The sequence below is a fragment of the Schistocerca americana genome, chromosome 7 (genome assembly GCF_021461395.2).
Source record: "Schistocerca americana isolate TAMUIC-IGC-003095 chromosome 7, iqSchAmer2.1, whole genome shotgun sequence".
NCBI lineage: Eukaryota > Metazoa > Arthropoda > Insecta > Orthoptera > Acrididae > Schistocerca > Schistocerca americana.
The window spans coordinates 447751207-447766496 of NC_060125.1; the positions used below are offsets into that span (position 1 = coordinate 447751207).

The 15290-nt window shown below is 44.1% G+C and overlaps 1 protein-coding gene across 1 annotated transcript in view; it reads right to left on the bottom strand.

Moving 5' to 3' along the window:
* Positions 1–15290, bottom strand: part of LOC124622991 — a 101167-nt gene that overhangs the window by 28397 nt on the left and 57480 nt on the right. Inside the window, exon 4 of the mRNA XM_047148780.1 lies at positions 7040–7333. Coding sequence (XP_047004736.1) covers positions 7040–7333 — 294 coding nt within the window. The remainder of the gene's footprint in view (positions 1–7039; positions 7334–15290) is intronic.

Here is a 15290-nt window from a genome sequence, read left to right on the forward strand (position 1 = left end):
GCCAACAACAATGAGATGATGAAGATAAGTAAAAAGTTTTGCTTCGGTATATCTTACACCTCTCAAAGCTTTTGAAAACAGTGAAGAGACTAAGAGAATTTTAATAGTGATGTGTAGGGGGGGGTAAGATTACAATTGTCATCTATGTAAATAATGGATAAGCCATTTACGGGAGAACCTTTATTAAAATTGTTTAGTTGGCCTCAGGCTGCAATGAGAGTGATAGCCGACGTACATCCACAAGTGCAGAAAAACATAATAGATAGTGAGGATTCATGAGTGAAACGGTATAATATACAGGCACAAATACCAGAATTTAATATTGGAGATCTGGTACCAATTAACGACCATCACACGAGTTCAAACCTCAAGAAAGAGATAAGTACGTTTTTTCCTAAGTTTGTTGCTCCATACAGAGTTGACAGGGTGCCACACCTCAAAGCATTATTTTTGATAAAGTCAACAATGGAGAAAGAGATAGGTTATACAATGTGGAAATGGTAAAGAAGTACAAACAATGAACTACGTGATGAAAAAATAGTCAGTTGGCTATGAATTTGATGAACATGGTACAAAATGTGTCATTTCATGATTATCGAGAATGTAAGTGACGATCTTTGTTAACTTTTGTAGTAATTTGATGTTTTGTGGATGAGTTTATTTTTAACTTTTACAGGGGAGGTATGGGATTTGTGTATACTACTCGTCTCTCTCTCTCTCTCTCTCTCTCTCTCTCACACACACACACACACACACACACACACACACACACACACACATGCACATACACACATACACAAACATCCACCCACATCCATATACACACGTACAGACTATGCACAAACACAAATGATTTAAGGGTATTCTTTTGCTAGGCTAGACGCTGTTTCAAGGGGAGGGAGGAGTTGGACAGAGTGTCTTACTAATAAGCTTGATATAAAAATAACAAGCCCACATTAAGAAGGAAAACGAGTATTGGGGGGAGGAAAATAGACAGGAGAACATGTAGTGGAAAAGCAGGAGATAGCTGGAGTTTCATGGAGGGTGTGGCCTTAAGATGAGGTGAAGTGGAAGGGAAGAAGTAATGAAGTACTCAAGGAAAGGGGGATCCCAACCAATTTGTGGGTAAGTAAACCCCAAACAAGAGATCTTATGCCAGGTTCAAGTGGACCTGTGGAAGGAAGGACCCCAAACTCTTTAGAGGAAAGGAGAGGTACATCACACTGACTGGGCCTACAAAATAAGAGGAAAAGGGCACTGAATCCCCAGAAAGATAGCCTTAAAGAAGAGAGAAATGCTTAAGAATAATGTTTGTGAAGAAAAGGAATAAGGACTCTGCTTAAGGGAACATCTCCTCTAAACTGGATAATAAATTGAGAAAGTAAATATTAGCTAACTCTGTAGTTTACCACTAGTATTTGAGTCTCTGCATAATCTGAAGTTTGGTCCTAAAATAGTGTATAACAATTGCTTCATCCAAAGACAAGAATACAGATTAATGGAATTAATGTTTAAAGAGATGAAAGCGCTCGGAGAGAAAGCAATGTAATTGTGGTTCACTCTATGCCACTTTGCTAGCCAAAGTTAGGGGAGCTATTAAATATAAAACAACAGAGCTAACAAAAATTCTAATTAGAGGATATGTATGTTTGTATTGATAGATTGTTAAATATATGATTATGATGTCTTTTCTTTTAGTGGAGGGATATGCGGTGATACATGCCATTCATGGAAAGGCATGTATCACATCGTAAAATATAGAGCTTAGAGTAAAGACGTGTGCCACTGCAATTAGTTTGTAAACAGCAGACCACATACTGTGGGAAAGTATTACTCAACAGGTGCAGAGTTAACATGCTCGAGAGCATATGTAATCTCCATGGAGCAAGGAGGAATGAAGGAGCTATGGTACCATGGAAGACATCCAGCACCAAGAAGATGAATATGATGTATGTAAGTAGTTGCTGTTTTATACTATTCACAGACATGTTAATGAGATGGCTTTAAGACAGCAATATGAGTTGGTTCTGGGAGTAATAACTTCCCATGCAATCTGTAACTGTTTATGAAAGTTTGTGACAATATACAGAGTTTATTGGAACCAATCCACACTTCATTTAAGTAGAGAAGCTGAGTTTTGTTTTATAGCCACTTCACTTACAGAAATCTGCATGGAAGAAAGAAGTTTGATGCTAAGGAAGAATAGTGCACAGCCTAGCTGGTCCCTGAGATAAATCGCGAGAGTTGCGAGGTGCAATCTGTACACCAACCTAAGAAGGGAGTGCACCATTCTTCCTGAAAAGAGTGGCAAGTTCAGGTAGCGGGGATGGAGGTAGGTAGCGATCATACGCCCTTCTCTCCAAAGGCTCAATAATGTAGAGACCTAGTGACTGTGGCGGACATGGAGGAAGCAACAATCCAGTGCTGGACGATGTGCAGGGACCCTGCAGTCTTGGACCCCAGAATCACCATTGGGGAACTAACATTATACCATGGGATGGACCTAATAGCCAAAATGGTCACATAAACCTTGGCAGTAATGCTGCTTTGCAGCGTAACCATGGAATATGCCACTACAGCTGCCTTTGGGGTGCTGATAACCCTGATGTTGAGCGTCATTGAACTCCAAACATACACCACTATGGCTATTGAAATCGTCACTGACCCCCCACCATGTTTCAGTCTTTGGACGAAAACTCAGCCAGAAGTTGGCAACAGTGTGCAAGCTCATCTGACCAAATGCCATTCCTCCATTGCTCCATAGTCCAGGTTTTATGGCTTCAGAACCAAGTTTTTTCTGTTACTGGCATTTGTGTCACTGATGAGCATTTTGTCATTAGCAGCTTATGGTGCTTTGTTCATGTTATTTTAGTGCTGACAGCGTTCAGGGGTGTGGCATTCAGTTCTGCAGTGACATCTGGAGCTGCTGTCCTCTTATTTTTCGTCACAATCCTCTTAGATGAGCTTCTGTCGTGAACACTGAACACACAGTTTCATCTGCATTGTGACTAAACAGACGATGTTTTCCCGCTTTCCCTGTATTTGCTATAAATCTTAGATACAATGCTTCTTGAACCAATGAACACTTCAGCTACCTTGGTTTTGGAAGCACCCGTCATAAGGGCACCATAAATTTGCCCACATGAGAATTCACGAATCTCCAACACAGTGCAGTGACAACTGTGTAGAACACTGTTCTGACCGCAGCTGTTAATCGCAATGGATTGAGGACATTACCCAGATACCGTTTATTGTCAAATACAACAGCGCAACCTGCAGGCTTGGTTAGCTTCTGCATTTATGAGGTGCGTGAGAAAAATAATGAGACTGACAACACTGCAAACAATATGACAACGCTGTGTTGTTCTACTAGTGTACACTGGCGTATTCGTCCGTCTCTTCTACATGCTCTGTCAGAGTTTCAGCTGTGTACAGCTATCACGTGATTTTTGAGAGCGCCAGAAAGTAAGTAGTGTCTTTGTTGTGAGCTGTTAAAATGGAACAGCGGAATTTAGAACAATGTTATGCAATCACGTTTTGTATTAAACTTGAGAATCCTCGAGTGTGGCCTTTGAAAAGTTGAAACAGGCCCGTGGGGAATATTCTTTATTAAGAGCACAAGTTTTTCACTGCCACAAATCATTTTTGGAAGGCCGGGAACATGTCGAAGATGAACCTCGCTCAGGGAGACCTTCAACTTCAAAAACCAACGAAAACGTCGAATGCGTGTGTGCTGGTGTGAGATCAGACAATCGTATGACAATAAGGATGATGGGTAACCTGTTAAACACTTTCACTGTACATAAAATTTTGACCAAAGTTTTGCCCATTGCAGACATGTGGATGTTACAGTATGACAACACCTCATGTCACTCTAACACTTCCATCACGGAATTTTTGGCCTCGAAAGGAGTTCCTGTTATTACACAGCCCCCCTATTCATCAGATCTGCGTCCTCGTGACTTTTTTTCTTTTCCCCAAAACTGAAAAGTGTCTTAAAAGGATGTCATTTTGGGACTCTGGAGAACATTCAAAAGAATGTGATCGACATGGTAAAGGCCCTATAAGTTGAAGTATTTCAGCGCTACTACCAAGTCAGGGAATAACGACGCCGTCGGTGTACGAGGTCTGTTCAAAAAATTCCAGAACTTTGTCCATAAAATTTGTCTACGATTAGCTTTTGCTTATTGTGCATGGTCTCCTTCGTAAGACGCATTTCCGCAACTGATAACATCGCCCCCAACGCTGTTTCCACTTCCAGAAGTAGTCTTTGTACACCTGTTGCTGGATCACGTGAAGCACCTTTTATATCGTCTATCATTGCAAATCTTATTCCTTTCAACGAGGTTTTCAACTTTGAAATAAAAAAAAAAAGTCTGCAGGGGCCAGATCTGGAGAGTACGGAGGATGAGGCAACTCAGTGATTTCGTTTTTTGTGCAATAATCACGCACCAGCAAGGATCAATGTCTGGATGCGTTACCATGATGCAAGAGCCATGAATTGTCTTTCCACTTTTCAGGTCATTTCCTTCTCACATTTTCTCGCAGGCGTCGCAACACATCCCAGTAGTACCATCGATTAACCGTTTTTCCCCGTGGCACGAGTTCATGATGAACTCATCCTTCAAAGTCAAATAAAACTATCAGAATGGCTTTGTCATTTGACCTGAGCTGACGAGCTTTTTTTGGTCTTGTAGAACCTTTATCGACCTATTGTGAAGACTGACCTTTGGTCTCAATATCATAACTATACACCTATGTCCCATCACCAGTTATGATTCTCTTAAGGAACATCTCCCTCACATTTGCGCAGTCCGAAAGCTCTTCACAGAATGCGAGGCTGTGGTCTTTCTGGTCTTGACTCGTGAGACGTGGGACGAACTTGGCGGCAGCATGATGCATTCCAATATGCTGTGTCAGGATTTCATGACATGATTCAACTGAAATGTTACATTCTTCTGCAATCTCTAGGGCAGATAGTCTCCGATTGGCACACACAATTTCGTTGACGTTCCTCACGTGAGCGTAGTCGGTAGACGTCGAAGACTCATCTTTAACTTCCATCCGGCCAGTTTAAAACCCTGTGAACCATTCGTAACACTGAGTACCGCTTAAGCACTCATCCTGTAGGCTTTCTGCAGCATTTAGTGTGCCTGTAAAAATTTTCTCGAGTTTCACGTAAAATCTAATGCAGACGCGTTGTTCCTCTAACTCTGCCATCTTGAAATTCGCAAGGTGTGTGACACAACGTTGTACTCAATATAGCACTGAACAATAACTAACACATATACAACAACAAAACTTCCAGCAGTTACACATTAACCCTTTGTGGTCTGAATTTTTTAATTTTTTGACTTAGACGTTTCGAAATTTTTCCGTGGTATTCTAGTTGTTAGGAAATAGGTTTAGTACAAAGAAAAACCAGGTCAAATAACATTATGCAAATTTTATTAATTTTTATCAAAAAGGGACTTGAGTGTCCCTTCAGGTCACAGCGGTACAGACAGCAACAGACAGTACTTCATGAAAAGTGGTACTCATAAAGACAGTTTTTTCTTTCATTGACACACAAAAATACTTTAAATGAGAACATTTAGAATGAGGCTTTGATTCTATGTTATGAATACCACAGTTTTCACATCGACCACGATTTGCAACAAAATTTGGCCAATGAGCTTCGAGATTTTGGATCTGAATTTCATTTGAAGCTGAAAAGCCTTTCTTCCTTCTTTTATTCAGCGAAGAACTTGGAGACGTTTCTTGCTTTGGCCTTCCTCTTTCCTTCAGAAGTGTTTTACCTTTTGTCATGAATATCTAATGTATGAATTCACAAGTGTTGCACAGTTTTGTCTCCTAAATTTGCGAGAAACTTTTAGATTGCCATTCATGATTTCAGCATTTCATTCATTTTCGGTAGAGGGAGAGTCTATATTGTCTTTGCGCCTAGCAGCGTGTTTTTTGTTAGCTCCTCTTGGTGCGCATGTACATTGTTGATTTCTTGTTCGTATCTGTCAGGTCATTTTCAAATTCAGAAGGAAAAAAAAAACTTTTGTAGATAAAAAATCAGTCTCATTACTATTCTCACACACTTCCAGTGTTGAAGCGTGCATTTCTTCAGCTTCTTCAGAACAAGTGGAAATGTTCTCTTGTTGACTGGTAGAGGGTGTGGCATAATTTTTTGTTCTTTGCACTTGTACATTGTTGAGTTCGAATTTTTCTAAAACTCGTTCTGTGTCAGAATCTCTACTTTCCTTATCAGGTGTATCGATGTGAGATGACAAATACTCCAAGAGTAACTCCAGGATCTCTTCACCTTACAACTTTCTCGCCATAGCCTGTCATGCAAGAACACATATCTATAGGCCTGACGAAACTTACAAGTACGAAATTGTCTTTACAGATATAATCTAAGGATTTATAATATATTCCGCTTCTAGCCAATTATTAGCATAAATTGACTTACCGAGTAATAGGAAAAAGAAATATGGAGGTCGGAATGTCACTGGAAATGCACGGAATAAAAACTGAACGATCATCCTGCAACTGTATACAACCAAATACTGCGAGGACAGCACGCGCTGAAATTCAAATTGGTTTGGCCTCACAGATAACACATCCGTGAAAGAACTGCGATGCATTAAAAATTTACCATAGCAAGAATAAGTGGCGCGCTACATTTCCGGGCAATTCAAATGACAAAGAATGTTTTACACTCATTTTCATAAAGTGGGACGTTGAAGTCCCGTCAGATTGTAATGGGTTGAACACAGGCGTGTGCAGGGATGCCAACAGCATTTCGCTCCGACACACCATTGGCGCGAAATTACGAATTTTTTGAACGGACCTCGTATAGCTGCCGGGGTAGCTACTTTGAAGCGGAAAAAACAAAAACTTTGGTAGATAAAAAAATCAATCTCATTACTTTTCTCACACACTTTGTATGTTGAAGCATGCATTTCACCTCGTGTTTTCGTATTGTCGTTCAATCCTCGTATGTCAAACGCATTCATGGTTCTAGCAACAGAACACGGCTCTTTACCTCGTCCTCGGTGTCCAGCACGTCATCGTCGTCGAGGAAGACAGAGTCGGAGCCGACGGAGGCGCAGTCGTCGGTGCGCAGCGAAGCTGCGCAGGAGCTGATGGAGGCGAGCGGCGCGAGCCTCGGGGGCGGCGCCGGCGGCGACAGCGACGCGGAGGCGGCGGGGGAGGCGGGTCTGCTCAGCGATGGCCGCGCGCTGGCGGCGCCGGGCAGCAGCTGCGCCTGCGGCAGCACCGCCGCGTACAGCGTGCGCTCGCTGCCGCACGGCGACGCGTCCGGCGTCGGCTGGATCACCTGCAACACGGGCCGGCTCAGGGGGCGGAAGGACTACTGGCCATTAAAATTGCTACACCACGAAGATGACGTACTACAGACGCGAAATTTAACCGACAGGAAGAAGATGCTGTGATATGCAAATGAATAGCTTTTCAGAGCATTCACAAAAGACAACGTGCTGACATGAGGAAAGTTCCCAACCGATTTCTCATACACAAACAGCAGTTGACCGGCGTTGCCTGGTGAAACGTTGTTGTGATGCCTCGTTTAAGGAGGAGAAATGCGATCGGTTTGTCGTATCCCGACATTGCTACTCGCGTTGGTCGAGATCCGATGACTGTTAGCAGAACATGGAATAGGTGGGTTCAGGAGGGTAATACGGAACGCCGTGCTGGATCCCAACGGCCTAGTATCACTAGCAGTCGAGATGACAGTCATCTTATCCGCATGGCAGTAACGGAAGGTGCACCCACGTCTCGATCCCTGAGTCAACAGATGGGGACGTTTGCAAGACAACAACCATCTGCACGAACAGTTCGACGACGTTTGCAGCAGCATGGACTATCAGCTCGGAGACCGTGGCTGCGTTTACCCTTGACGCTACATCACAGACAGGAGCGCCTGAGATGGTGTACTCAATGACGAACCTGGGTGCACGAATGGCAAAACGTAATTTTTTCGGATGAATCCAGGTTCTGGTTACAGCATCGTGATGGTCGCATCCGTGTTTGGCGACATCGTGGTGAACGCACATTGGAAGCATGTATTCGTCATTGCCATACTGGCGTATCACCCCACGTGATGGTATGGGGTGCCATTGGTTACACGTCTCGGTCACCTCTTGTTCTCATTGACGGCACTTTGAACAGTGGACTTTACATTTCAGATGTGTTTTGACCTGTGGCTCTACCCTTCATTCGATCCCTGCGAAACTCTACATTTCAGCAGGATAATGCACGACTGCATGTTGCAGGTCCTTTATGGGCCTTTCTGGACACAGAAAATGTTCGACTGCTGCACTTTCTCCAGATCTCTCACCAATTGAAAACGTCTGGTCAATGGTGGCCGAGCAACTGGCTCGTCACAATACGCTAGTCACTACTCTTGATGAACTGTGGTATCGTGTTGAAGCTGCATGGGGCAGCTGTACCTGTACACGCCATCCAAGCTCTGTTTGACTCAATGCCCAGGCGTATCAAGGCCGTTATTACGGCCAGAGGTGGTTGTTCTGGGTAATGATTTCTCAGGATCTATGCACCCACATTGCGTGGAAATGTAGTCACCTGTCAGTTCTAGTATAATATATTTGTCCAATGAATACGCGTTTATCATCTGCATTTCTTCTTGGTGTAGCAATTTTAATATCCAGTAGTGTATTATTAATGTACAGGACAATTAAAAATGAATGTAGCGATTACAAACAGCTATAACGACATTGATGTGCAAAAACTTTAGGATGAAAGAAACTTTCGCACAATGTGTCACAGCCAAGTAACATAGGTCAACAAAACTTGAACTGCACATAGAAGGAACTGCAGGAGTATAGAAAACAAAGAAATTGACTAGTCCAGGGATGCGTTCTGGCCTCCTTCCTTTTTTTAATATGTACACTAACGACCAGTCAAATCCACCAGGTTAGCTGAGAGCACTAATGCACTGCTTCCTGGACTCGGGTAGGTGTGCTGGCCCCGGATCGAATCCGCCTGGCGGATTAACGAAGAGGGCCAGTGTGTCGGCCAGGCTGGATGTGGTTTTTAGGCGGTTTTCCACATCCAACTAGGTGAATACCGGGCTGGTCCCCATGTACCGCCCCATTTACACGACCCACAGACATTTGCAAACGTTCGCACTATTTCATGGCTTATACTAGATGCAGACAGCTGAGGTACACTACTTCCGCCCCAGGTGGTACAGGTGCCGACAGGAAGGGTATCTGGCCACCCTTTTACACTGACATTGCCAAATCCATAGTAACAGGGCTGACCCCGGATTGAAGTGGGACAAGGGGCTAAGGAAATGATGATGATGACACTAACGACCAGCCAATATCTAATCGTACTAAGCATTTCCCATATGCAGATGGCTTGGCTATCACAGCTGAGGGGAGGTCTTTCAACCAGGTAGAGCAGAAACTGGAGAAAACACTCAAAGTCTTGTCAGAGTACCATCAAAATAACTCTCTCAGACCATATCATTAGAAGACTAAAGTAAGTGTTTTCCACTTTTGATCTCAAGCGAAGGGAAAGCTCAGTGCATCCTTGAATAATGCCACACTGGAACACACAGATAAACCAACCTATTTGGGTGTAACGTTGAATATATCTTTGACATATAGACGATATCACTATGAAAAGATCAGTCAGAATGTGGCCCCTAGAAATAATATTTTGCGGAGACTCATAAACAGCAAATTACTATCTTGAGAACCACCGCCCAAGCACTATACTGTGCTTCTCTTCAGCTGAATATGCCTGCCCCAGTATGGACCACAACGACATATGCGAAGAAGGTCGACATAAGCCTTAATGAAACATGTTCAGTAACAGTGGAGTGTATGAAAGCCGCACCCCTAGCAAATATTTACAGAGCTGCTGGTCTTGCGAGTCCCAGCCCCTGAAGAACACTTCACTAATTCACAGAGAGGCTCAGACAAACTGTTGATGAGATACATCCTCTTTTTGGCACCACATGCCATCCTGGACGACTGAGATCCCGTAGAAGGTTCTTAAAAGTGGCCATTGAAGAACCACCACCTGAATATCCACCAGCAAAGGTAGTGCCTGGTGGCTCCACAACAAACTAGGAAACATGGAGGACTCTGAACCGTATAAGAACAGGAGTGGCCCCTGGTGAAAAAAAAAAGTTATCAGGTGGGGTCACGGTAAGGTGGATGACAGCAGACGCGATTGTGGTGCTCTGCAAGACATGGGGCACATCCTGGCCTGTCCAAAGTGTGCCTATAGATGTTGCCTCTGGACAAGAAAGAACACTGGACGTGGCCCAGTAGTGAGATTGATTTCCAGACACGAATCAGTAAAGCAAAGTAAGGTAACTGAAATAAATGTACAATAAGACTAACAGAAATGCCTATTTTATTTAAAGACAATAATTAGAATAAAGTCATCGCAATTCTTGATGGTCCCCTGGCCATTAAGAGAGGCGGGACATGGTTCTTAGTAGGTTGGGTAATCACCCCAGGCGACAGTTCACGTTCTGCAATGTGTTCCCGTGCTGGGTACAAGGCTGGTAAGTACTTGTAGTTGCAAGGCGTTCAGTTTTTCCTATAGCGCGGTTGACAACTGCTGGATCGTCGTTGGTGCATGTGGACATACTGCAGCAGGTCTCCCCAACACAGCCGACACGTGCTCGATGAGATTTAAGTCGGCAGAACGGGCAGGCCAGTCCATTCTCCGAATATCCTCTCGTTTCAAGAGCTCCTCTACATACACAGTTCGATGCAGACGCGCATTGTGATTCATAACAGTGAAGTCTGGGCCGAATGCATCACTGAAAAGAGGCAGATGGGGAAGGAGTACAGTGTCGCAATAACTCTGACCAAAGAGTGTACTGTGTTTAGATTTGGAAGTCAGCAAGCCCATGCACTATTATGCCTCACCATACCACAACATCAAAATGATCATGCTCGACAGTGTTTCTGGATGAATTACATATTTCCACCTCTCTCCATATGATTGTATGTCCAGTATTCTCGAAAATGGTCGTTTTGGTGGTCCAGGTGATGTGGCATGGGGAAGCATAATGTTGCATAGGCGTACTGACCTTCAGCTCTTCGAACAACATATACTGACTGGTCAAAGTTATTATGACATTTTCCTTCTTCCTCATGTGCGTCTTTTCACGGGCGAATTCGACCCTAACTTCATTTTTAAGGAAGGCAATGCGCGATCGCATCGACAGCGCAGGTGGAGGTGCTCTTGGAACGAGGGCGTATTCGGCGAATAGGTGGTCTTTCCGTTTCCTGACTTAAATCTCATTGAGCACCTGTGCGATGCATTGGGAAGACGTTCTGCAACATGTCCATATGCACCAACGACTCTCCAGCAGCTGTCAGCTGCAATGGTGGCGGAATGGAAGCCCTACCAAAAATGGTTCAAATGGCTCTAAACACTATGGGACTTAACATCTGAGGTTATCAGTCCCCTAGACTTAGAACTACTTAAACCTAACTAACCTAAGGACACCACACACATCGATGCCCGAGGCAGGATTCGAACCCGCGACCGTAGCAGCCGCGTGGTTCCGGACTGAAGCGCCTACAACCGAACCCCTACTACAAGAACCCCTTATCTTGCTTGTGACCAGCATAAGAGCACATAGCGTTTGCATTGCTGTTTGCGGTGATCACACATCCTATTAAGAACAATGTTTCGTCTATTGTAATGTACAGGACACCATCACGAATAAAAGTGTCATTTATGTTCGCCTCTTTGCGTATTTCGTTCAGTTATTTTCTGTACTGTACTGTAATGTATCCTAGCAATTCTTTCTGTGTATGGTCCAAGTTTCATTGAGCTATGTTATTTGGCAGTGACACGTCATGTGAACGTTACTTTCGTTCTTACGTTTCGCACACCTGTGTAATTGATTCATACATCGCCAAGAATGACAGAGAATCCAAAACAAAGTTCAAAATTTCGATTGCTGTACAAGCACAGTGTTACTCAGCACAAAAACTGTACGGCCCAGTTTTCTTCATTGAATCAAATGTTTCAAGAAATTGTTGTCTGGACGTGCTTGAGCAATGGCGGGTGCTACAACTTCAATAAGATGGAACAGCCACCACATTGGGCTACGGGAGTTCGCACGTTTCTAAGTGAGCATCTCCCAAACAGTTGCACTGATGATTCTGATCATGACGACCCTGAATTCTGCTGTTGGCCAATTACGTCTCCGGGTCTGATTCTTATAAATTTATTTTTGTGGGTAATGATGGAAATAGAATAAATGAAATAAAATTTGTGCTACGGCCGGGACTTGAATCCGGGTCTCTTTGCTTACTAGGCAGGAATGTTGACCATTTTTTTTTGGTGTTGATCTCATTTTGTTCGTTAATGGTCGTTGTACTTGTTCTGGGCGGACGTCCAATGACGCTTGTTCAAGTTCATCGTTGATCCATTCACTCTGTTTTTTCTTATTACAGAGGGGATCTAGCCCCCTGCCTGAACACGCTGAGCTACTTTTTTTTTCGTTCTATTCGTCCGGGGCGGTCGTCCCATGCCGCTTGTTCTACTTCATTGATAAACCACCACAGCACTACGGCTGACATTCCTGCATCTGATGCGGTGGTATAATGGTCACCATTCCTGCCTCGTAAACAAGGAGACTGGGCTCAAGAAGCGGCCGTATTACGAATTTTATTTCATTCGTTCAGCTTCCATCATTCTCATAGAGCCGGCCACTGTGACCGAGCCGTTCTAGGCGCTTCAGTCTGGAACCGCGCGACCGCTACAGTCACAGGTTCGAATTCTGCCTCGGGCATGGATGTGTGTGTGTCCTTAGGTTAGTTAGGTTTAAGTAGTTCTAAGTACTAGGGGACTGATGACCTCAGCTGTTAAGTCCCATAGTGCTCCGAGCCATTCGAACCATTTTTGAATTATTCTCGTAGATAAAGACGAGACTTTATGTCTCGAGGAAAATTTGATTGTGAGATCTTTTTATGAGGTTATGTGAAAGACCTTCTGTATGCACCTCCGTTGCCGAAAATAATTCCAGAATGAAAAATCATCATTTCTAATGTACTCGCGTCTGTGCTTCCACATGTGCTTTAGGACGTATGGCGTAAAATGGATTATGTCTTAGAAGCTGTCCGTGGGATCAAGAGGAAAGATATAGATCACGTATAAAGTACGTAAAAATACTGAACTTTCTTTCACATTAAATAGTTATAACCATTCGTAATCGCTGTTTTCATTTTGAATTGTCCTGCATTTATTTGACCTCTAAGTGCCCAGCTATATAGCCAAGTACTTTGTTATTTACGGGGTCAAGCTGAAAAGTAATACCTCCGAATTTTTAAGTGAAAACTATTAAAGCTTTGTAAATAAAACAAACGTATTAACATTCTCCATCTTTATTCTTCATGTCTTCATATTTATTTCCCAAGATGGTCACCTTGGTGACGAACACATTTGTCCCAACGAGAGACCAGCTTGTTGATACTGTCATTGCAGAATGTATGACTTTGTTGACGGAGCCACAACCTCATCTGTGCCTTCAATACTTCATCACTTTCAAACACAAGTCCTTGAACGTGTTCTTTGAGCTCTGGAAACATGAAAATCGGGTGAGGCCAAGTCGGGACTGTATGGACAGCGAATCCAAGGCGTCAGATTGTTGCAGGAGTCGCAGCGCTCGTGCGTGGTCTGCCAGTGTAATTATGAAGGAGAGAGTGCTCCATGTGTGGACGAACTCTACGAATTCGAAGTTCGATTACAGCATTCTATTTTTCACGCATCGACATAGTTACATTACAGATCGTCAATGTTATATGCTACAATTCGGAGCCCTCTAATGGCAGAGGGCGGACAATAAGTAGTGATGAACAATAAAGATGTAGAATGAAACTTCCTGGCAGATTAAAACTGTGTGCCCGACCGAGACTCGAACTCGGGACCTTTGCCTTCCGCGGGCAAGTGCTCGCCAACTGAGCTACCGAAGCACGACTCACGCCCGGTACCCACAGCTTTACTTCTGCCAGTACCTCGTCTCCTACCTTCCAAACTTTACAGAAGCTCTCCTGCGAACCTGCAGAACCATCACTCCTGAAAGAAAGGATATTGCGGAGACATGGCTTAGCCACAGCCTGGGGGATGTTTCCAGAATGAGATTTTCACTCTGCAGCGGAGTGTGCGCTGATATGAAACTTCCTGGCAGATTAAAACTGTGTGCCCGACCGAGACTCGAACTCGGGACCCTTGCCTTCCGCGGGCAAGTGCTCTACCAACTGAGCTACCGAAGCACGACTCACGCCCGGTACCCACAGCTTTACTTCTGCCAGTACCTCGTCTCCTAGCTTCCAAACTTTACAGAAGCTCTCCTGCGAACCTGCAGAACCAACACTCCTGAAAGAAAGGATATTGCGGAGACATGGCTTAGCCACAGCCTGGGGGATGTTTCCAGAATGAGATTTTCACTCTGCAGCGGAGTGTGCGCTGATATGAAACTTCCTGGCAGATTAAAACTGTGTGCCCGACCGAGACTCGAACTCGGGACCCTTGCCTTCCGCGGGCAAGTGCTCGACCAACTGAGCTACCGAAGCACGACTCACGCCCGGTACCCACAGCTGTACTTCTGCCAGTACCACGTCTCCTACCTTCCAAACTTTACAGAAGCTCTCCTGCGAACCTGCAGAACCAGCACTCCTGAAAGAAAGGATATTGCGGAGACATGGCTTAGCCACAGCCTGGGGGATGTTTCCAGAATGAGATTTTCACTCTGCAGCGGAGTGTGCGCTGATATGAAACTTCCTGGCAGATTAAAACTGTGTGCCCGACCGAGACTCGAACTCGGGACCTGAGGACTTGCCCGCGGAAGGCAAAGGTCCCGAGTTCGAGTCTCGGTCGGGCACACAGTTTTAATCTGCCAGGAAGTTTCATATCAGCGCACACTCCGCTGCAGAGTGAAAATCTCATTCTGGAATGATGTAGAATGTTACAAACGCTTGTTTTATTCAATAAGTTTCAAGAGTTTTCGCATAAAAATTCTGAGTCATTACTTTTAAGCGCTCCCTCGTAATATGTTTACAAGTCATTGCTCGACAAAGCGAAGACCTGGTCGCAGCAGGGAATAATCTCTTCAAGTGACTATGTACAGCGCTGTTCGAGTTCAAAATGAAAGGCATTGTTGTTTCGCAGTGCAAATATAGCAAGTAATTTGGTAAAGTACGTTCTTGGGCTGCCACGTCGGCTTCATGTCAACATCACCATCTTTATTAATTATGAGAAGAAGTAGGAGT